The sequence below is a fragment of the Calidris pugnax genome, unplaced genomic scaffold, assembly GCF_001431845.1.
Source record: "Calidris pugnax isolate Ruff unplaced genomic scaffold, ASM143184v1 scaffold459, whole genome shotgun sequence".
NCBI classification, from domain to species: domain Eukaryota; kingdom Metazoa; phylum Chordata; class Aves; order Charadriiformes; family Scolopacidae; genus Calidris; species Calidris pugnax.
The window spans coordinates 1,189,600-1,211,900 of record NW_015091670.1 but is presented as its reverse complement, the minus strand read 5'-3'; the positions used below and the strand labels follow the sequence as shown (position 1 = coordinate 1,211,900).

The 22,301-nt window shown below is 50.3% G+C and overlaps 1 protein-coding gene across 1 annotated transcript in view; it reads left to right on the top strand.

The window, feature by feature from the left end:
- Positions 1–22,301, top strand: part of SHANK3 (SH3 and multiple ankyrin repeat domains 3) — a 323,589-nt gene that overhangs the window by 62,764 nt on the left and 238,524 nt on the right. Inside the window, exons 5-8 of the mRNA XM_014961953.1 lie at positions 1,028–1,179; positions 1,928–2,095; positions 3,103–3,219; positions 4,504–4,581. Coding sequence (XP_014817439.1) covers positions 1,028–1,179; positions 1,928–2,095; positions 3,103–3,219; positions 4,504–4,581 — 515 coding nt within the window. The remainder of the gene's footprint in view (positions 1–1,027; positions 1,180–1,927; positions 2,096–3,102; positions 3,220–4,503; positions 4,582–22,301) is intronic.

The following is a 22,301-nucleotide window of genomic DNA, read 5'->3' as shown; positions in this document are numbered from 1 at the left end:
TGTGTGTCCACCTTCACGTGTGTCGGCATGGGACCATGCTGGGGTCCTGCAGGGGCTAGGGTCAAGTTGTACTTCTGGAGAGCTGAGGTGGATGCTGAAATCAGTCCCTGAGGGAAGGGTGCAGAGGTTGGAAGAGGAAGAACCTTTCCACATTTTGGAGCTCCACATGCCAGCAGAGAGCAGCAGATGGGTATCGGGGTTCTCTTCCCACCTGAAAAACAGCAGAGGGGTGGCAGGGGCTGGTGGGGTTGCATTTGGTGTTGGGGGGCTGTTGGAAGGGATTTCCGTAGTTCTTCTGTTGGCTGCTCAAATGATGTCCCTAAGGGGAGTCAGTCCTGCGCCCCCGGCACTCCTGGGAGTCAGGACTGCTCCTGGTGGGAGCTGTTGAGTTTGTGCAGGGCTGAGCTGGGCTCCTCAGAGGTGAGGGGGGGGTCACAGAAATGCAGGGGGGCTGTATTTCGCGTTTGAAGCTTGCTGATGGTGAGGGGGGGCAGTGGGGACCGGCTGCGGGACAGCCCGTGCCCCGGGGAGCTCAGGGCAGCTCCCTGGGTGCTGGGGGCTCTGGGGTGCATAGCTGAGCCTCTCCCCCACAACAGCAGCCCCTTCTCTGTGCCTGGCTGTGGGGAGAAACTAAACAAAGATGCCAATTTTCACCCCCTTCTTCTCCCCTTCGTATAAATGGTCTGTCCAGGTTTGTGCTTCCCTGCAGGGTAGGACTCAGCAGCAGCGTTCCTGCTGTTCCTTCAACTGCCTGCACTTTCCTGCCCCGCTCCTCTGCGGGGCTCGCACCCAGGAGAACCCATGGGCATCTGGTCGCCCACACGGCGTTTGGGGGAAGGGCCAGAGTCTGAGCGGGGCTGGGAGCGGACATGGGGTTTGGTGCAGCTCCCTCCAGGTGGGGAGCGGGGAGCACCCTGCGGTGCTGGAGACTGGCTGGGAGCCGTGGCCGAGTGAGAGGCTGGGGGTGCCTGTGGATGGGGTGGGTGTCCCCCTGGTCCTCACCCATCTGCCTCCTGGGGCTCTGCAGAGTGTCCCCTGACGGCGGCCGCCCAGCTGGAGCTCAGCGCCGACATGATCAAGGCGCTGCGCAACGGGGGAGCGCACCTGGATTTCCGGACGCGGGAGGGAATGACCGCTCTGCACAAGGCCGTACGGTGCCGCAACCACGCGGCGCTGCTGGTGAGTCGGGGGCTCTCCCTCCCCTCTGCCCTGCGCCCCAGCTCTCTCCCGCCCCGTCCCAGCTGACGGCAGGGTTGGAATCACAGAAGGATTTGGGTGGGAAGGGACCTTAAAGCCTCCCCAGTGCCACCCCCTGCCCTGGGCAGGGACACCTCCCACCACACCAGGTTGCTCCAAGCCCCCTCCAACCTGCCCTTGAACCCCTCCAGGGATGGGGCAGCCACAGCTTCTCTTGGCAACCTGGGCCAGGCTCTCACCACCCTCCCACCAAACAAGTTCTTCCCCACAGCTCAGCTCCATCTCCCCTCTTTCAGGGTCAAACCCTTCCCCCTCCTCCTAGGGCTCCCCTCCCTCATCCAGAGTCCCTCCCCAGCTTTCCTGGAGCCCCCCCCCTTGAGGGACTGGAAGGGGCTCCAAGGTCTCCCCAGAACATTCTCTTCTCCAGGCTGAACCCCCCCAACTCTCTCAGCCCCCCCTCCCAGCAGAGGGGCTCCAGCCCTCCCAGCATCTCCATGGCCTCCTCTGGCCATGTGGTTCTCTCCTCCCTGGGCCAAAGCATCTTGTGTGTTGCTCTCAGGGGCACAGCCCATTATAAGAGCATGGCACTGATAACGTGAGCCCTGGGGGGAAGATGGGGTGGGCACTGCCTGCTGCCGTGGCCGCAGAGTCCCCAGACCCTTGGTGGGGCAGGTTTTCCTCCTGTGGAGCTACTCAAAGCTGCAGAGTGAGGCAGGCGCTTCTCTTGCAGACGCTGCTGGACCTGGGTGCCTCCCCGGACTACAAGGACAGCCGGGGGCTGACACCCCTGTACCACAGTGCCATGGTGGGGGGGGATCCCTACTGCTGCGAGCTCCTGCTGCACGACTACGCCCGGCTTGGCTGCGTGGATGAGAACGGCTGGCAGGAGATCCACCAGGTGGGATGGACGGCGGGATGGGATGTGGCTGGGGTGACCTCTGTCCTGCGGCCGGTGGAGAGGCTCGTCCCATCCCCTGGGGTGCTGCAGGCGGTGGAGGTCCTGCTCAGCAGGGGTGGCCAGCACAGGGGCCAGGCTCTGGTGTGTAGGACTCACACATGGTCCAGGAGCAGCTCTGGCTCCATCCTGGGCCAACGCTCAGGCTGTTCTGCTCAGTCAGTGGTGCCTGGGATCCTCCCCAGATTGCATCTAGCTTGTAGGATCTCAGTCCAACGCCCAAAGCACAGTTGTACATGTCCCCGTTTTACACACTAAGTGGATTTTGCATGGGGAAGACATGGGCCTGGGGTTAGGGGATGTGAGCTGCTTCAAGACTGAGAAACTCTGGGAGAAGGAGGATGCTCTGGCTCTGCCCCAGTCTTGGGCCATCGGGAGGACAGGTTGTCTTTGGGCCCGTGGCCTCCTGAAACAACCCAGCTCTCAGTGCCCTGGTGGAGAAGTACTGGTACAGCCAGAGAATGAAAAAACAAGAGATGTGTGTCTGTGATCTCGATTCAGTGTATATGACTATCCCCCTTCCCCATCCTACCTTCCCTTGGCAGGTCTTTGAGGGCTGCTGGTCCCAGGATGGACCAAACAGAGAGGGAAATACCACAGCAGTTAACTAGGGATGTAGATCCATTGCCCTCCTCCTTGCCTGCTTGTGCTTCAGGGCTTCTTTTCAGCAAATTATTACACTGAGAGAACAAACAGTCTGGAGGAGGCCCTGGTACCACCATGATGTGGATCCCAAATTTGCAATTGATGTAGAGGTATTTTCTCCAGTAAGTATTGGGTTGTATATTGCTCTGAGGAGCAGCAGTGTGTGTGCGTGCATGTTAATGGGACTTTTCAGTTACAGGTCCAGCCTGATTCAGCTTTTCTAGCATGAGGATTTTAAGGGATTTATCATCTTCCTACTGCTCCTTGATTTTCTATTTCATTTTTCCTTTTTGGGTTTTGAGCAGGCATGTCGCTATGGCCATGTTCAGCACCTGGAGCACCTTCTCTTCTACGGAGCTGATATGACTGCACAGAATGCCTCAGGAAACACCGCTCTTCACATCTGTGCTCTCTACAACCAGGTACATCCGTGGTTTGGGGCACGAGAACAAGGTGTAGGTGAGGCACCAGCCTGCCTGAGACAGAGCCCGACATTGGGCTGGGACACCTTCTCATGGCTACAGCTGTGCCCAGACCCAGAAAGGTTCTTCTGAAGTGAATCCACACTCTGGCCTGGGATAAGGCTGATCCTGTTTGTAGCACCAGCCTGATTTTGGATTTCCCAAGAGGCAGGATCAGAGAAGAGTCCATGGTTTAATCTGTTCCCCTTCCCAAGAGGTTTTTGCTGATTTACTGCCTGAAGTGCTGTAATTTCTCCTCTAGTTCCTGTTCTTCCTTCGCAGCCAGCCTGGCTCCTGACTGGGAGGGAGCGGTTTGCCTGGGTGGAGAGTTGCTAATTGGGCCCAGGTGATCACATTTAAATTGAGGCAGCACCTGGGGTGTGTTTATGAAGGGACACTTCCTGTGGCTTTCACTCTGCTTTGGGGAAGGTGTGGGCACTGGGGTCCTGCCCTTCTCACAGATGTCCCTGAATTCTTACTGCTGATCTCTGAATTTTGGAGAAGACTGTCCAGGCAACACAGGGCACTGTTTCTGCTTTATCTACTGTGTGGCCACTAACCTCAGTTCAGGAGGAATGGAGGTGGTGGAAGAGCCCTCTCTGATCTTGCACACCCCCTGTTCTCTTTCTGAGAAGTGCAGGTCAGTATCTAAGGATTTCTTATATAGGTTTTGCTCCTTTCTGGAGTTTTTTATGCATTGTATTATGTGGCTTTTGATTATAAAGGGAATTTTCAGTTTGAGGTGTCCATGCTTTAAAAATGTGGACGGGGTACATGGAGGGTGATGTGTGGCCTCTTGGGTTCTCCCAGGTGCGTTCTGCACATCAGGGGCTCCTGTACCTGGGGTCTGTCCCTGGGGCGGATGGGCAGAGTGGCATTAAAGAGCACAGGGGCTCATAAACACGTTGAATTGACATCATTCAGAAGCATGGAACGTTTGAAACAAAACTGATGAAAGGCTTTAGGAAACAGCAATACCGGGGAACGTGTGGTGGCGGCTGTGCCCGCAGCTGTGCTCCCGGGCTGGCGTTGGGGCATGGCCATGGTGCCCCAGGGCCACATGCAGGTGGGTGGACTTGGTCAGCGCAGGGGTGGGCAGTTCATAGGGGCTGAGCATCCTTCCTCACTCGCTCTTGCCAAAGGAGGCTTTCTGAGAGTGATCAAACCATGTGCTTTGTTTCTTCATTGTCAGGTCTGCAGTGCTAACTGGTCTCTTCCCTTTCCCCCCCTGGTTTGCCTTCGCAGGAGAGCTGCGCTCGGGTTCTCCTCTTCCGTGGGGCGAGCAAAGACATTCGCAACTACAACAGCCAGACAGCATTCCAGGTGAGGCAGCGACCGCCGGGCCCTGTCCCCCCGCAGAGCCTCTCGTGGCCCCTGGCACGGGCAGCCCATGCCACGAGTCCTGGGCACGTGGTGGGTAAAGCTCACGGCAACAAACCCATCGGTTCAGGGTGTCTGATCTGGCACCAGCTTAATTGTAGGGGCCGGAGGGAGGGGAGAGAATGTGTGGTGCACATGGAAAGGGCTGTGAAGGTGGTATCTTATGGTGGGAGACTGCAAGAGCTTGGCTTGTTGGGTCATGCGTGACATCCATGGGAAGGAGAGGTTATTGCTGTCTGTAGAAATGTCGCAGTAAATGCTAGAGAAGGAGTGGAGTCCTTAGAAATAAAGGACAATGATGCCACAGAAATCAATGCACCTAAACTCGTTAATCAACTTAAACTGGAAGTTAGAAGACCCTCCAGCTAGAAGAGAAGCGAGACTCTGGAACAGCTTTCCAGTAAATACGTGGGGTAAGGCAGGTGGAGAAGGGAAACTCGGTCATTTTGCAGTGCGGCTCCTTCCCTAAGTTTGCAGCTGGCGGGCAGTGACTGCAGGCTGTGGTGTGGGGTGCAGGAGGGCTCTTCCCACCCAAGGTCTGCTTTGCTCCTCTTCTTTAAAGCTTTTGAGCTGGGAATAGCCATTCTGTTCTGTCTGTGCTCTTACCAAAGTGCAGTCATTTGCCTGAGGAGCTTTCAGAACTGTGACTCTGTGTCCGGCTGATGCTGATCTTCAGGTGTCCCTTGAGAGCAGAGAGCGTCTGTCGGCGTCTTGCTCATATGCCAGCTCGGGTGGCTGCAGATGAGCTCACTAATTATTAGTCCTTTAGGTATGGCTCTTCTCACTTCTCCTCAGTGTTGTTCATAGTGGCTTTAGGTCGGACAGTCCCTGTGGCCATCGCATGTGGCCCCTGTGAGAGAGAGAAGCTCTGTTACAGATGCGATCGGCGCCGTTGGAGCGGCAGCGTGTCCGGGGGGATGTGGGCAGGGAATGGCTGGGCAGATGCTCTGCAGACAGGACATTGGCCACACTGGGCTGTGCTGCACCAGCCTTCCTCTGTGCAGGAGAGGTGGGCACAGCCAGTGACCCTCGTGTGTCCCGAGGGACCAACTCCACTGAAAAGGCACCAAATCCCTGTGCGGCCCACGCCAGGAGCACGCGGGGAAGCTGGAGAACATCTGACCCAACCGGACCGCTTGCTGGCCATGGTCTCCCTAAACCCCCTGCTGCAGTGGTGCTCTCTTCTGCATGAGCATATTTCATTCAAGTGTTAAGTAGGTTTTAATTCAGATTAAGCGTATTGTCCTTAAAAGAGTGCATGGAACTCGTGTGTGTGCTCACCATGGTTGTACACAGGGATCAGGCAGCCATTTGGAAATAATCACTTGTGAATCACCTGTGTGCACGGTGTGAGGAACTGAAAACACTCAGGTAGTTTCAGGAAATGAATTTGTAGCTTAATCTTGTTTAAAAGTACTTTCTTTATTAAGGCTGAGATGATGTTGCTTTCCAGCTGTGCTTTGTTTTGGCTTGGAGGCTGAGGAGAAAAATGGGCCTTGAAGGTCAAACTGAGCATCCTTAAAGGCAGTCTGGTGCTTTGTCACGTGCAGGAACTTGACATTTACACCACCCAGTTAATTCTCCTGTTAAGTGATGGTTGTCTGGTCATATCTGGAAGCGTCATTTGTGTGATGAAGTGTGGGTGTCTCCCTGGAGAGAAGGGGAGACTTGTCCTCCCCTCCATGGTGGCCTGGGGACCATGATGGGACTGGCTCTGGCAGGGTTCTCAGGAGCATGGGTGCCACCACAGCTTTGCTCTGAGTGATGCTATGACCTTGCCAAGCACAGGGGATGCTGGAGGATGCCTGAGCTCAGCCCTTGGTGGGCAGCGCTGTTCTCTGCAAATCCACTGTGGCTCAGACCCTCCTCTGTCTGCCCCGTGATATCTCCTGCCTCGTGAGGTGGGTTGTGAAAGGGCTTCATGAGGCAATGTCTGTCCTGCTTGGAGACTGCTGCCCTCTGTGGAGCTTTGCTCTGGGTGTTGAGGGCAGTCCCACCTGGCTGCTCTCGGATTTAATATTAGAATGTTTATTTCCAGGAAAGGCCTTTTTGCAGGAAACTGCTGACTCCTTTTTGAGATGAGCTGAACTTTTGGAATCAAGAGATGGAGAAAGGGCAGTCTTTGTGCTTTGGGCGTTTTTGGGTGGTGGAGGGAGGCAAACGGCTCCTGCTCGTGTCCTGCAGAGCCTTAGTGGGTCTCAATGAGGGAAAAACAGTGTTTGTCTTTCCCATCTTGATGTAGTGCGAGCAATTGGAAACTTCTGTTCCAGAGACTGAAAAGTGGTTGGTGACCCAATGGGTTTGTGTACTGGCAAATCTAAACCAGAATTTGATGTTGGTGATGTTCTGCCTTCAGTTCCCAGCTTTCAAAGAGGAACTCTCCGACTCCCAGCTCGGGTCTCTTGCTCCAGACTCCAGCAAGTCATTAAGTTGGTGTCCCCTGAAAAGTCTGGTGCTTTCTCCCGTGTCTCCTTCTCCCGGCCGTGGTGATGGGGTGCTGCCTTCCTGCAGCAGAGTCCCACCTGGCAGAGAGAGCAGAGCCGGGACGAGGGGTGACACCCCAGCCCTTCTGTGGCCCCTGGCAGCTCCTGTAAGTACCTCTGCTGCTGCACGGCTGTTTAGTCAGGTTACTGCACATACCTCCTGTTAATTTGATTGCTGCAGTTAATCAGATAGCTTGGTGCCAGTGGCCTGAGATGACTCTGGAGATAGCAGGGAGTAATTTAGCAGGTTGAGAAGCTGTAATCTGCTTGGTTATCTTCCCTGAGGCAGATCAGGGTGCTCATGGCCTGGGGTGATGTTCTACCTCCCGCTGTATGGAGTTCCTCCTGCTGCAAAGGGGGCATGTTCCTTGAGGTGGTGGGGCAGGAGGCCTGGAGCAGCATCACCTCTTTGTGGCTGCTAACAGGTTTCAGGGGGGAGAGGAAGAGCAGGGCAGGTTTAGGGCGAGAGTTTTCCCAGAGTATCTTCCCAGCTTCTGGCAATCTGACCTTTGTTTTCCCAAGCCAGGTTTGTACCTACATCTGTCTTCAGATGTCTTCTTAGCTGGCTTTTCATCCATAAATTGTCTAAGAGAGTCCCCTGTGCAGGTGCAGTCCTCCCCAAAGCTCCCCTGCCTCATCCAAATACGTTCTCACAGAAGGATGAAGACATCATTTTTCAGGTTATATATTGCATACTCAAAATTTACTGGATGAAAATAAAGTTGTTTTTTTTTTTTTTTCTTTTTTTCCCCCTTCCAGCTGCTTTAGCAGTATCCTTGAGCAGAAACAAAGTGCTGCCAAAGCACTCATCATCTCTCAAACCTCCCATGTGCCTTGAGGTGGTCACTGATGGGACTTGGGGGTGTTGGCCACTGGAGCAGGTGGTGGGTTGTGAGCCTGTGATGGGAAGGTCAGAGACTCAAGCCAGGACCATGAACACCAGCAGTTGCTGCTGTGGATGTGGTGAACCCACCATCCTCTTTAAACAACAGGAAGGTACCCAGCAGAGGGCTGGAACATGTGGAGAGGCCCATGAGAAGGCAGTTGTGCAAAGACTGTGAGTGGTGGCTGAGTCAGTTAGTGGTGTCCTCCCTCCCACCCTGGAGAGCCACCAAGCTGGTGAGGGGCCTGGAGAACAAGTCCTATGAGGAGAGGCTGAGGGAACTGGGCATGTTTAGTTTGGAGAAGAGGAGGCTGAGGGGAGACCTCATTGCCCTCTACAGCTCCCTGAAAGGAGGGTGTAGAGAGGCAGGGGTTGGCCTCTTCTCCCAAAGGACGAACGACAAGACCAGAGGAAATGGTCTGAAGTTGGGGCAGGGGAGATTTAGATTAGATATTAGAAAGAATGATTTTCCTGAGAGGGTGGTCAGGCCCTGGAACAGCCTGCCCAGGGAGGTGGTGGAGTCACCATCCCGGGAGGGATTTAAGAAGCGTGTAGACAAGGCTCTTCAGGGCATGCTCTAGTGCCCAAGGTTATTGGTTTATGGTGAGGTGTTGAGTGTGGGGGTTAGTTGGTGGGTGCGGGGTTTTTGGTGGGCGTTTGGTGTGGTGGATTTTGTATTTGTTTGGTTGGGGTTTTGGTTTGTTTTTTTTTTTTTGTGGTTGGACTCGATTATCTCAGAGGTCCCTTCCAACCACTAAGATTCTGTGATCCCAGGGAGCTGAAATCCTGTATCCATAAGTTTAAGTTAGGATGGAAATGTTTGGCAATGTTCTGTCCCTTAGGAGGGTGAAGACTTGTCTATAAGTCTTGTCCTTTAAGAGGTGCGTTTTTATGTTGTGATAAGGTTACCCACGCTCACTACTTCAGTCTTGCTCTTGCATGGGACTATTGACAGCTCAGAGTCCCCCAGGTCAGCTTGTCTACGCTTTCTTGTGGTGTTCACGAAAGTATGAAGTGCTCACTTCTGTTCAGCTGCGGTGCTTTGGGTTTCTCTTTTCCTTTCCTCAATGTCAGGTTGACAGAGTGATGGCAGAAGAGAAGACCTTTCAAATTCTGTGAATGACCATGTCCCTCCCTGAGCATGCAAATCACACAATTTGACTTGGAAATGAAATAATTTACCTTTGCAAGCTGAACTTCATCAGAATGATGATCCACACCTGGTGGTGCAGACAGACTATATGAAACAGCCTTCCTGTGTCACACTGGGGTTTGACATCCAGCAGATGAGAAGTGGTTTTATGGGGTCTTCCTTAACAAGGGTGTGAGAGGGAAGGAGATACCCTCTGCTCTTGCCAAAGTCACTGTCCCCATGGCTCTAATCCAGCTTGCTATCTGCCAAGACCTCCAGGACCTTTTCTGCTGCACCGCTTCCCAGTTTGTGTCACTGCCAAAGTGGCTTCTCTCCCAGACACAGGACTTTGCATTTGTCCTTGTTCAGTTTCATGGGGGTCCTCCTGACCTGTTCCTCCAGCCTGTCCAGGTCCATCTGGGTGGCAGCCCTGCCCTTGTGGATATTGACCATTCCCCCCAGTTTGGTGTTACCTGCAAACTTGATCTGTGTGGTGTCCACCTGTCACTGGCCATTGGGCAGAGAATGATCCACTAACAACCACTCTGAGCCCAACCATCCAACTAGTTTTCCCCATCGAGCTGTCTAAGTGTCCATAGTGCAGTGGCCTAATTTCTGCCCAGATAAAGATGAGACATGGAAGGCTCCATCTATCTTGCTTCCCTGTGTCCTCTGAGATAACTACTGGTTTTCACACCTCCATATCAAAGAGGTCGGGTGATCTGTGCCACTCCTGTCTCTCAACAGTCTGCCTTGTGTGGGACTGGAGATCTGCTGCTGCCGCAGTAATCGGTAGTTCAAAGGGAGACAAATGGGTATTGGGGTGTTTCTAGTTCACAGTTGTGTTTACATGGGCTTAAGTCGTCTTCATTCTGCATGTGTTCTTGCAGTCTTCCTTTCCCAGCAGTAATGGAAGGTGGTTCCATTGGAACCATCCAAATGGAAGATAGCGCCTTTGACGTGCCTTTTCTGGATGGAGGCTTCTCTTCTTGTCTTCCACAAATCTCAGTGCTTGGCCAAAAGTCAAAGGTGACTTTTCCCTTGTCTCCTCAGCGATGTTTCTGACGTCCGGACTGTGGCCATCAGGGACGATGGTGCCCAAGTGCTGCTCATAGTACCAAATCATGCCATGTAAGAAAGACTATTGGAAACCATTTGGCTCTATTTAATTTCCCCTCTGCTTTGGCCCGTTTACTTATCCAAAGCATACACTGAAAAATTATTATAAATGCATGAGCGTTTAGAGCCAGTAAGGATGGCTATAAGGACCTATCGAAGCATGAACTCAGCACTGCAAGTTTTAATTATCAAGAGATAATAATCCAGTGTTATTTATTTGAAAAAAAAAAGTTATAATTTTCTAAAGGTTTGCTTGTGTACATGAGCAGGTGACTGGTATCGAGCTGAAACTAAACATAGAAGGTGATTTCTTTCCCATCGAACTTGTGTGCCAGTGGAGCTATGGGATCACTTCTGTTGGCTCATCACAAACATGTCTGATGTAGGCTTCAGAAGTGCAGACAAGTTTCTTAATGATCAGTAAATGTCAAATTTGTACAAATTTCTTTGTCCTCATTATACTCATGGTTGAACTTTTCCATTTATACAGGATTATCATATGCAGAATATAAAAACAGTATGCAAGGAGTTGCTTCCAATTTCTTCTAATTCCACTGAACTTTAACAATCAGAACTGCTGCTTTTCTGCCAAAAAGTTATTTGTCCTTTTGATTTCTGTATTTTTGTGTGGTGGTTTTTTTATCCTCCCCTCTCCCCAGGTTAAATTCTTCTGAACACATCTTTGTGTTGATGGGTTGTTTTGGTGGTTTTCTTTAGTACATAATCATGCTATATGGGAACAAAGTTTCTTGTTATGACTCGTACAGGCTTTGTAGATAGATGTAGAGCTGCTCTGGCTGTGGTGTACCCAGTCACTCATGCTGGTGTCTCTAACTGACAATACTGGCCTTGGTCATGAAACTCAAGCATGTACCAGAGGTTTTAGTCATAGGATCATAGAATGGTTTGACTTGAAAAGGCCTTTAAAGGCCATTCAGTCCAACGCCCTGCCATGAGCAGGGACATCTTCAACTAGACCACTTTGCTCCAAGCCCCGTGCAACCTGGCCTTGAACCCCTCCAGGGATGGGGCAGCCATAGCTTCTCTGGGCAACCTGGGCCAGGCTCTCACCCCCTTCATTGTAAAAAAAAAAAAAAAAAAAATCTCTTCCTTAGTTCTAATCTAAATCTAGTCATCCTTTAAGTTGACTATGAACACTTTGGACAGATGTTTAGCTTGATGTAAGGAATTCATTGTCTGAGCTGGGGGTACTTGTAGCCCAGGAGGTGCTCAGGGTTGTTGCTGGCTGATGATGGTCAGATGCAGGGCAGGGGGTGTGCTGGCTGGAGCTGGATCTAAGAGGCCCTGGGACCCCTCAGGCCGTTTCGGGGAAGCTGTTTGCCCCGTCCTGCTGCAGCCCATGGGCAGGACCTGGCCCTGGTTGTGGCTGAGCCCCACCAGTCCCCATTGGTCCCTTTCTTCATCATGGGGAGGTCCTGTGGGTGAGCAGCCCTGCTCTCAGCTGCTCCTCAGGTTGGTGACAGGGATCTCCCTCCATTGTCCCAGCAGTCAATGATGACACCCAATGGTATCGGCCCCTGTGTCCATCCCCGAGGAATGGGCTCGTACCCAGCCACCAGCTGGACTCCGCACGGCCCATCCCCACCCTTTGAGCCTGGTGGCCCAGACAGCTTTGCACCTACCTTGCCATCCTCCTGCCCAGGCCATCCCTGTCCCCTTTGGCAATTAGGATGCTGTGGGAGACCATGCCGAACACCTCCCCACGACCGGGGCTGACAACCTTCCCTGTGCTCCCCTTGGCCTGCGGGAGAAGACAGTCCAAAGCTAGGACTGCAAAGGGACCTGGAGAGGATTTTTTGGGCTCTCCTGCCCCCCACCCCAGGATCAGCTCTGTCTGACATTTCTATGACTGGCATTTCCAAAAGCTGATGGTGACACCCCTGTGCTCCTGCAGCCCCCCGGGGTGCCTGGTCCTGCCCCCTGAGCCACCTGCGCTCTCAGAGAGCCTTTTCTGACACCCAACCTGAGTCTTTCTTATTGAATTTTAAGTCCATTACTATTCCATGGTTATTGAGAACAGATTATTTTTGTCCTCGCTGCAGCTGCCCTCTTTCTGTTTTTACAGTCGGATCACCCCTTCCCCACCCCATCTTCTATTCTCTGGGCTGAATATCCCAGGGCACACAGGGCTCCCTGCAGAGACCTTGAAAGCCTAATCTGATCATTACTATTGATTTACTCTGGATTCTCTCTGTATCTTTCATTTAACTCTGTTCCTAAAAGTAGCCTTCTCCAGCTGAAACCCAACCTGTTCTGCACCAAGCAGAGGGTTTACATCACATGTGTTAGAGGTGAGGCTGCTAATTGTAAATCCTGGTATGTTTTCCCTTTTCTGCCACAGCGTGACTTTGTTGACTCATTTTCAGCTTGTGATCCTGCAATCCTCAGATCTTCGGCAGGGCTGCTGCCTGCTGTCTCCGAGCTGGCGTTTGTGCCCAGTGCTGCAGGCTCTGAGCCATCCGGGCCGGGGAGACCCGGGGTGTCTCTCCTCCATCCCTCCCGCTCCGACGGGACGGTCCCAGGGATGTGGAGGGTGCTCAGGTCCATCCCAGCCAGGCTCATCAAGCCCCCCTGCCTGGAGAGCTCCCACCTTGGGCTCGTTCCTGCACTCAGCGCTTCTCCTGCTGAGGAGCCTCTTCCTTGTGCCCAGACAGACCTTCCCCACTGCCTCCTGCTCTGAGCACCCCTCGCAGGAGGGGCCGGCTCCATCGTCTGTGATCCCTGTACACGAACTGCCATTATGTTTGTCTCTATTGACTAAATCTTCCTGCCACCCCTTTCCCCCCGCCCCAGCCCATTTCTTGAGTCTCCAACAACCATTTCAATTCTAATCCTCTAATGACTTTGCAGCTCCTTCCAGCCTGGTCTCATCTAAGAATTTAATATTCTGCACTCCATCATCCAGGCTGCTAATGAAAAAATTGAATACTACTGAACCTGGGGTAGGGTCCTGTGAAATCCATTTAGCATACATTTTTAGTCTGACAGTTAGTCATGAATTAGTTTTCTGATCAGTTTTTCATCACTTGGCAGGAGTTTCAGCTAGATTTAATTTCTGTTGTTTCTGAGAATGTCATACAAGGCTGTCAATTTTTTTGCAGAAAATGGCTATGTGATATCTTCAGTTTCACTGCTGGTCACCAAGCCTGGCTGCTGCCCTCTCCTAGAAGTACCTCAGAGCCCTTCAGTTTGGTTTGCTCTTTACAAAGTGCTGTTGTTGATTATCTCTGCTTTGCCTGGCGTTTTTCTGGATGATAGAATTAATTTGCCTGATCCATAGGGTGATGTTCCTCTCCTCACGCTGCGCCATTGAAGCTGGTTGGAACTTCTCTTTGTTTCCAGGCATCTGAGAACTGTCGCGGATGATCCCAGCTTCCTACTGAATGATAGGGGGTTGAATCACAGAATGATACGGGGTTGAAAAGGACCTCTGGAGATCATCTCCTCCAACCCCCCTGCCAAAGCAGGTCCACCCAGAGCAGGTCCCACAGGAACGTGTCCAGGCGGGTTTTGAATGTCTCCAGAGAAGGAGACTCCACCACCTCTCTGGGCAGCCTATTCCAGTGCTCTGCCACCCTCACACCAAACAAGTTCCTCCTCATGGTGAGATGGAACTTCTTACATTCAAGTTTGTGCCCGTTTTCTCTTGTCCTGTCCCTGGGCACCACTGGAAAAAGCCTGGCCCCATCCTCCTGACACCCACCCTTAAAGTATTTAGAGGTGTTGATCAGATCCCCCCCTCACTCTGCTCTTCTCCACACTAAACACACCCAAGTCCCTCAGCTTCTCCTCGTAGGAGAGATGCTCCAGGCCCCTCGTCATCTTTGCAACCCTTTGCTGTGCCCTCTCCAGCAGCATACAGCATGGCACCCACCATGGCTGCTGGCAGGGTTTTGGCAGTGTGACTCTGCTCGTGGTCTGCACATCTCTGGCTCTTTGTCAAAAAGTAAAGGCAATTCATAAATCGTGTGCAGAGCCAGGCAGAAAGGCAGGTTATGTCCCAAATTCTGTGTGTCAGATTTGAGGTGCAGCCAATCTGCTGATCCGGGGATACATGCTGCGTGATGGCAGTGACTGGAGGAAAAAGCTCCAGTGAACCCCCAGCACCGGTGGCACCAATGCTGCCCTGCCCCCCCGATGTGGTCCCTTGGCTCCCCTGCTGTCCCCCCGGGCTCCGCACACCCCCTGGCTGGGTCCTGCCTTGTACCTCAGCCTTTCTCAACCTCTCCTGCGTCTGCCTCGTGTATAATCCGGCCGTTCAGTGCTGAGAGTGGCTCTCCTTAAGCCCTTAGAGAGTTACACTTTGATGTTATCTTAACACACTATTGGTATCAGCTTTCTGGTACGATACAAACAGGTTGTTAGATGTATTTTCTTCAAAGATTTGTATCTTATGCTTTAAAATAGACATCATGGTCTGAACTCTCCAATTTGCAGTCATGTTGCCCGGGCAACAGAATATTCTCAAATGGAGGGATTTTGTTAAAGAATATCTTCAGTTAACTGTAATTTTTCTAATTGAACTGCAATTCTAGCTGACAGTGCTTGGATTTCAAAGTTATTAATGGCATCATATCTTGTGATGTCATAGAAATTCACAGATTTAATTCTACTTACGTAGGTTATTAGTGCTCAGTGCTAAGGACACTTGGAAGGAGGTGATGGAGGTGGTAGATGTTTTGCGGTTTAGCGGCTCAGCTGGGAGCTCCCATCGGAACTCAACGTGTGTGAAGTGCAGGAACAACATCTGCTCTTTGCCATGTTTTAAAGGCTTAGTCCTAACTCACGCCAAAAAATTTAGCTGATATGAGGGTGTCTATAGAATTATTTTTATTAATAAGCTCCATATTTTTCTTGTTGTCGCTACAACAGTCACCTTGTCCTCCTCCATCTGTTCTCTCTTGTCACACATTGGACAGTCAGGGCTGTGGGCTTTGTCGGTGTGTGCAGAGCTACTGATTCTGCTCTCTGCCTCTACTATATTAGAAATTACAGTAATTTATGGAGGTGTGGAGTTCCTGTTGGCACTCGAAGTGGTTATTCAACCTGTTATGTTTTAAAAATGCAACACATCTTTCTCAGATTTACTGCCTCTGCTGTCTGAGGGGGGAAACTCAGCATTTAAAAGCATGATTGTTAACTTCTAACATACAATTAATTAAAGTTTGGGACTTCTGAGAAATCAATCATCTCTGCTCAGGCTCTTTGCTGACCTTTGATCAGGTAACACAGTAACCCATCTTCTTCTAACCCTTCTTATACTTAGAATAGTTAAAACTTGCTCATAATCCAGATTTTAAAAGTGCAGTTTCCAAAGAAAATAAGCTATTAGTGACTGCAAGGCCTGTTTGCTCCTTTTAGAGTGTTGATGTTTTCCAGGGGTGAGATTGGTGTCTCTGGGTTTGGCCACGGGGGGACTGTCCCCACCACCAGATGGAGAAGCTTTTCTCATGTGCCCAATACATGGCAGGCCTGGCTCGGGTAGGGGTGGCTTCTCCTGTTCTTCAGTTGTTGTGTCTCCTTAGGCCTATTGGGAGTTACAGGTTAAGTGGCCTCCTCCTCTTCTTCCTGAAATTAATTCTCTGGAGTGCAAGCTTGGTCTTGATCCAGGGCTGGAAATGGGGTTTTGGGGGCACCAATGGGAGGGTGCAGGCAAACCATTTCCCCGCATCCCAGGGTGGGATGGGTACACAGCTCTGGGCCCCGTGGGGCTTCCAGGTCTACCCACCGCGCGGTGGAGTCTGCCCCCTCACTTCGTGAGTTGTTTCATTATCTCTACTGCTAGAAATCATCTCTTACCTCAGTGTTACTCTGCCTGGTTTAACCATCCTGTTGTTAGCCCTCGTGTGTGTTGCAGCTGTTGCAAACCCTTGCAAGTTGGACTTCTTCCCCACACCTTAACTCCTACACACAGTGGTCACCATCTCCATTGAGAAGGACAATAGCTTGATCTCTTTTAACTTTCATATTTTAAAGGCTTTTATGGCTACTGGATCACCTTTGTGTCCATCATGCAACTATTCCTTTGTCCCTATGTTTTTCTTGACCTCGGCTCCAGGAGTGACCCAGAACTTCTTCACAGCTCCTGCCACTGCGGCAGGTGGAGCTCATTGCTGAATTCGCACAGATTCCTAATTGATACTTTCAGTTAGTCTTTATGGTTCAGTATCATTCAGAGAGTTTATGCTGAAGTTTTTCCCTACTTTCTGACAGGTTGCCCTTACTCACAGCCCTGTTGTCCCACCAGACCACGCACCTTCAGCTTTACCCTTGGCATTAATACCTTGGGCTCGGTGGCCGTTGCTCGCACATGGGAGGTTTAGGCCAGGAACCTGAGCGGTACCGTTGAGTAACGTCCTGCTTGGTGGTCTCTCTGTATTAACAAATACAGTTTGAGCAAGATAAATTGTATATAGCAAATTATACACACACATATATATATTCATATATATAATCTAGATATTTAGATACCTTTCACAGAAAAAGGTATATGTGTTGTATTCTACATTTCCAGGCACAAATGCCTTGTATGGAGGTCAAGGTACCACTTTTTCTAGTTACTCTGAGTAGGCAATCAGCCCTGGAAACGTTTGTCAAATTTACTTAAAAACTGTCAGCTGAAGAAAATGCTCCATTCAGTCGAAGTAGGTTTTTCTCAGTCCTCCTCTGCACTGAGAAAATCAGAAATTTGTTCTTGGATTTTAATCAATTTTTCTTGCAACGTAAGCATATTTGTCCTTCCAGCAGTGGACTGGTGGGATAATCCATCACCAGCTTTTTTGTGATACTCTTTTAAGATTTGAGGTGAGCAAACCCACTTCTGTCAGTCTGTCCTTGGTGGTCAAGATTTCCAAGTGTTTTTTCCAACTCACTGATTTCAGTTTGTTCACCTCCTCCTTGAAGACCCGTGTCCCAAGCAGACCAGTCCAGATGGATCCTCGCCATCTTGTCAGTACCTCCCAGAATTAAATTTGTCTTTATGCAATGTCAGTGTTTTCTTGTCTTGTGTTTAGTTTGGGGTTACTGCTGTTACCATGTGTTGTTTTGTGCTGTACAATGCCCACCCAGTTGTTCAGGCACCTTAGTTTTAGGCACTTGGTTTCTCCATTCCAAGTGTAACGGTTTGTACTAGACCTTACTGAGTTTCATCTTCCCCATTTCAGATGTCTCTGCTTCTGTCAGCCAGACTCATAAACTTGTCAATCAGACTTTATGTATTATGCTTTTTTCTTTTAACAAGATTTACTTTCCCAAAACTAGGGAAATTATCAGTAAAACGAGTAAAATCTGATTAGAGTCTTTGGTGTCAAAACTGGCATAAAGTACGCAGGAGGAAATAACTCAGAAAAGCATTCTAAATGCTAAATACATGTCAGTGTTCTTAATGTACCATACAGGGCCCCTGTGAAGATTTTACAAAGCAAACTAGATGTTGTGAGTGAGGTGACACTGGGACCGATGCCAGGCAGCTCGCCCTGTGGTTTCTGAAGTCTGTGCTTTTGATAATTATAAGTGTTTAAAAGTACTGATAGTCCTCCTGTTCCCTGGAATTTCTCTGATTTCCCAGGACCCAGTATTTTAGAGGGTATGGGAAGTTTCTCCACTCGTTTTTCCAAGGCTTTCTGTAACTTATGAGCACTTGCCTATTTGAACATTAATGACTAAGCAGATGCTGCCTGCTGTCCTCCTCTGCCACAGCTGGGAGGTCTCTGCGCCGTTCAGGAAGGACACGTTCCCCCGTCCCTGCAAAGCTCCTGCCTTCTTGCCTCTTCTGCTTTGCTGTCTGCAGCTGTGTCCACTGTGATGGACCGAGGACAGACCTCTGCCTTTTCTTCTTTGTGACCGATCAAAAGTTTTCTCTGGGTAGATTACTGCTTTATTCAGCTTCTCTTATCAGTCATAACATGTTTGAACTCTGGGCTTCCCGTTGCTGGAGTAGAAGACTGCAGACCATGAGAAGTCTATCTGGCCATGAATGATTTTCTGTCACTGTAAGAGGCTGGTGGTTGTTTTTCTGGGAGGCTGAGTGTGGGCAGGCTCTCAGGGGGGTGCGTGTCCCGGGGGAGCAGTACCCCAGCCTTGCTGCCCCACAGGGGACATGTGTCCCCTTTTCCCATGTGCCACTTCTGTGGGCACCGGAGGTTCCTGCTCCAGGCCTGGGGCAGTCTGCTTGCCAAGAGCAGCTTTCATTTGCCTGATGAATTCTCTTTTTTAAAATTTATTTATTTACCTACTCTCTCAAGGCTTTCTTCTTATCCTCATTTTATTTGATTTGCTCTCTCTCTCTTTTCATTTAAAGTTTGTCTTGTAAAAATTGATCAGGTTTCTGGCCTCCTGGCTCCCTCCCACTCCTCCTCCAGTCTTCAGTGTGAGACTGATCTAATTCTGAGTCAGATGCCATCTCAGCTTCGATTATCCAGAAGATGTTGCTGACTTGAAATCTTCCCTGACCCGCAGCGGTCGCACTCCAGTCACTGATGCTGCATAGAAGTCCTTGCTCTGCCCAGGAGGCCCTGCATTTCCCCATCCTTCAGGCTGGCTCTCAGAAGGTCTGTCACACCCATGTCTAATGCTGGTGGTAATTCTGGACCATTCTGGATGCAGATCTACATGCTCTCCAGTCCCTTGAGAGCATCCTTCTGTGCTGGCTGGACCAGAGACCAGACTGACCAACTCTTCCCCAGGAGGACCAACCTGTCCTCTTTGTCCTGTTCCGCCTGCTCTAGATAGCACCATCCGTCATGACTCCATTTGAAGAGGGCAGCCAAGAAATATCCTCACTGATATGTCCCCCCTCTCTCATGTGTCTGAGGTACTCTCTTCCCAGGCAATGACTACCCATGGACCTTGTATTTGGCTCCCTGTGACAAGTAGCCATGCATTTTTAAGCATTTTTAAGGCATGCTTTTGCTGTTGGGAGGTTTCTGTGCAGATGCCCTCTTGGCTCTGGCCAAATCTGTCATTCTTCCCTTGCAGAATCTCTTTCTGAACTTTCAGGAGATGCCACCAACCCACCTCTGGTCTCTGCAGGAAGCTGAAGCTCATTCCCAGAGCCTTTCTGCAGCACAGCATGTTCATGGAAAATGTGACCTCCAGGACATAGCACTTGTTAGCCTGTGTGGCTGCCCAGCACCTGCTGCCGTGGCCCACAAGTGTCATAGCAGGGTGTAGGGGGTGACTCCCCCGTGCCAAAGCTGCTGGTGGGGCTGGTACCTGTACTTCTTGGATAACACGCCACTGTTCTCCTTGTAGCCTGTACTGATGGTTATTAGTCCTGCTGGAAACACCTTGAGTACTGTGTCCAGTTTTGGGCCCCCTACCATAAAAAAGACATTGAGGTGCTGGAGCGGGTCCAGAGAAGGGCAACAAAGATGGTGAGGGGTCTGGAGAATAAGTCTTATGAGGAGAGGCTGAGGGAGCTGGGGTTATTCAGCCTGGAGAAGAGGAGGCTGAGGGGAGACCTTATTGCTCTCTACAACTCCCTGAAAGGAGGGTGTAGAGAGGTGGGGGCCGGTCTCTTTTCTCAAGTCACAGGCGACAGGACGAGAGGAAATGGCCTCAAGTTGTGCCAGGGGAGGTTCAGGCTGGACATTAGGAAAAAATTTTTCACTGAAAGGGTTCTCAGCCCTTGGACTGGGCTGCCCAGGGAGGTGGTTGAGGCACCATCCCTGGAGGTGTTCAAAAGATGGGTTGATGTAGTGCTGGGAGGTCTGGTTTAGTGATGATGCTCCTTGTTTGTTGTGCGGGTGTCTATTTTTGTCAGTTGGGTTGACGGTTGGACAATATGATCTTTAAGGTCCCTTCCAACCTAGAAGATTCTGTGATTCTGTGATCAGTCCCGACAGAGGTGAGATTCACTCCTCACAGTCTGGAGATCACATTTCTCCTCCTCCAGCTCAAAGGCTTCCTGAGCATGATGGCTCCAAGGTGCCTTCGTAAGGGTTGTTCTTGCTTTCCAGAAACATCCAGAGCTGAGAACACCTCGCTGCCCTTGATGGAGCAGATCACAGTGTCATCCACCTCTCTTTAGGGTAGTTCTCAGTGGGAGAATCATCTTGTTTTCCCAGTAGTGCCTTGTGCCTCATCTGAAAACATTGAGAAAGGTCTCTGTCTCTCTCAGCCTAGAGCTGAATGGTTACAACTGTGGACATTTTTTGTTTCTCATGTATGTTTATATGTACCCATTGTCTTATCCAGATAATTCGCAGATGCACCTTGTAGGTTTAATGGCAGCAGTTAGGCTGCCTGGCTATCGGGACTTTGCTAAGTCACGGGCTCAGTGTGTGGTCCATAGGAAGAATAAATACTCATTTGCTGTATAGACCATGCAAGTTGGGTGTTTCCAGGAGGTACTGGATCTACTTCATACACGTTGTATGGCTGGTTTGCGGGCACAGAGGGCATCCAAGATGGGTTTGTCCCAGATGGTTTTTCTCAGGTGCGGCTGACTCGCAGGAGGTCTGTCTGTTGCTTCCAGGAGGTGTTGGGTCTACAGCGTAGTCATACGGTGACTGACCCCGGCGAGGCGCCCGGGAAGCATCAGACGGGCCGCGTCTGTGCAGTGTGGTGGCAGCACACATTGCTGTGAGCCTATCTACAGTCTCTGCTCATATGGCAGCCCAGATGGAGCCGCCGTATGTGAGCGGTGGGATTGACCTACTGGGACTGCCAGACTTCTGGAAATCTAGAACAAATATAGAACACGCCTGAAGTCTGCCTGGCCAAGGGAAGGTAGACAACTTGGAAAAAAGTCCAGACATAGAGCAGTGCTACCTGATTAAATAAAGTGTGATGATTAAAAAGACTCATTCTGCTGTTATCTGGGATAACGGAGGGGTAGAACATAATCAACAATGGAAAGCCTCAATAATTGGAGAGGTCTTGGGTAAAGCGATTCAAAAATAGTTGACATTACTCTGGCACATTGACAGGGTCTGAGTAGTGCTGAGTAGACTCAATACGTTATGACATTAAATTGGCTGCCTGCACCCTACCCAATGAGCCCTTTTACATTCCTTTTCCACAGAAGGTCTGCTCTGTTTTTGTCCAGCAGCATTGCTGATGGTTACTTCCTTCTTACCCCATCATCTCCTAAGGCCACTGCTGCCTCATCTCACCTGCCTCCTCATGGCTCTGCCTCTGCGCCCCATGTCCGTTGCTGCTTCTGGTGCCTCTTGCACATGTAGGATGGTAACAGCAAAGTTCTGGACTTCTCAAATTGCTGCAGTCTGAAACTGGGAAACACCTCTGAGAGCAGGGTATACTTTAATATGGAGTGCATGACACGGGGGTTTCTTTGGTTCAGAAAGAGTCTTCCCCTTCTCAAGTGAAAAGTTCCAGCAGGGGGTTGGGATACGAGCTTTTTCAGGTATGAAAATATGAGAACATACCAGTGCTTTCAGAGCTGCTCTGGCATCTACTCAGTGTTCTTCTGACCTCCATCCAGGTAACTCCCTTTTGAAGTTATCATCAAAAACATAAACACCTGCACTGAACTTGATCTCTTTGCCTCCCTCTCTTACTTTTTCTTCCCGTTTTGTGAGATCTTTATCAGCTTTTATGTCAATTGGATGCTTCCCTTTACTCAGATACATGTGGCTAGGAGTCTGTGACTCATGGCTAGTTGAGATGTTTTGCTACTCTTCTGTCTTCCAGTTCCTGACTCTCCTCTTTGAGACCTTTACAAGGTGATATCTCCAGTGGTGGCAGCCTGTCCGTGAGCTTTGCACACCATAGGACCTGTCCCTTCCTCATCACAGGGAATAGAGCTTTACTGTGGATATTTTTAGGGACTAACGAGCAGATGATGGTGGAAATCCACCTTGGACCTAGCAATGTCTGTACTCGTAAGGACAAGTTCAAGGTGATTGTACTCACTGTTATACTGTCATTGCACCAGGAAAATGACTCTTTTTTTTTTTTTTTTTTTTTTTTTTTTTTTTTTTTTTTTTTTTTTTTTTTTCTTTTTTTGGGTAGCAAAAAAAAAAAAAAAAAAAAAAAAAGTTCTAGGAAAAATATTAAACCC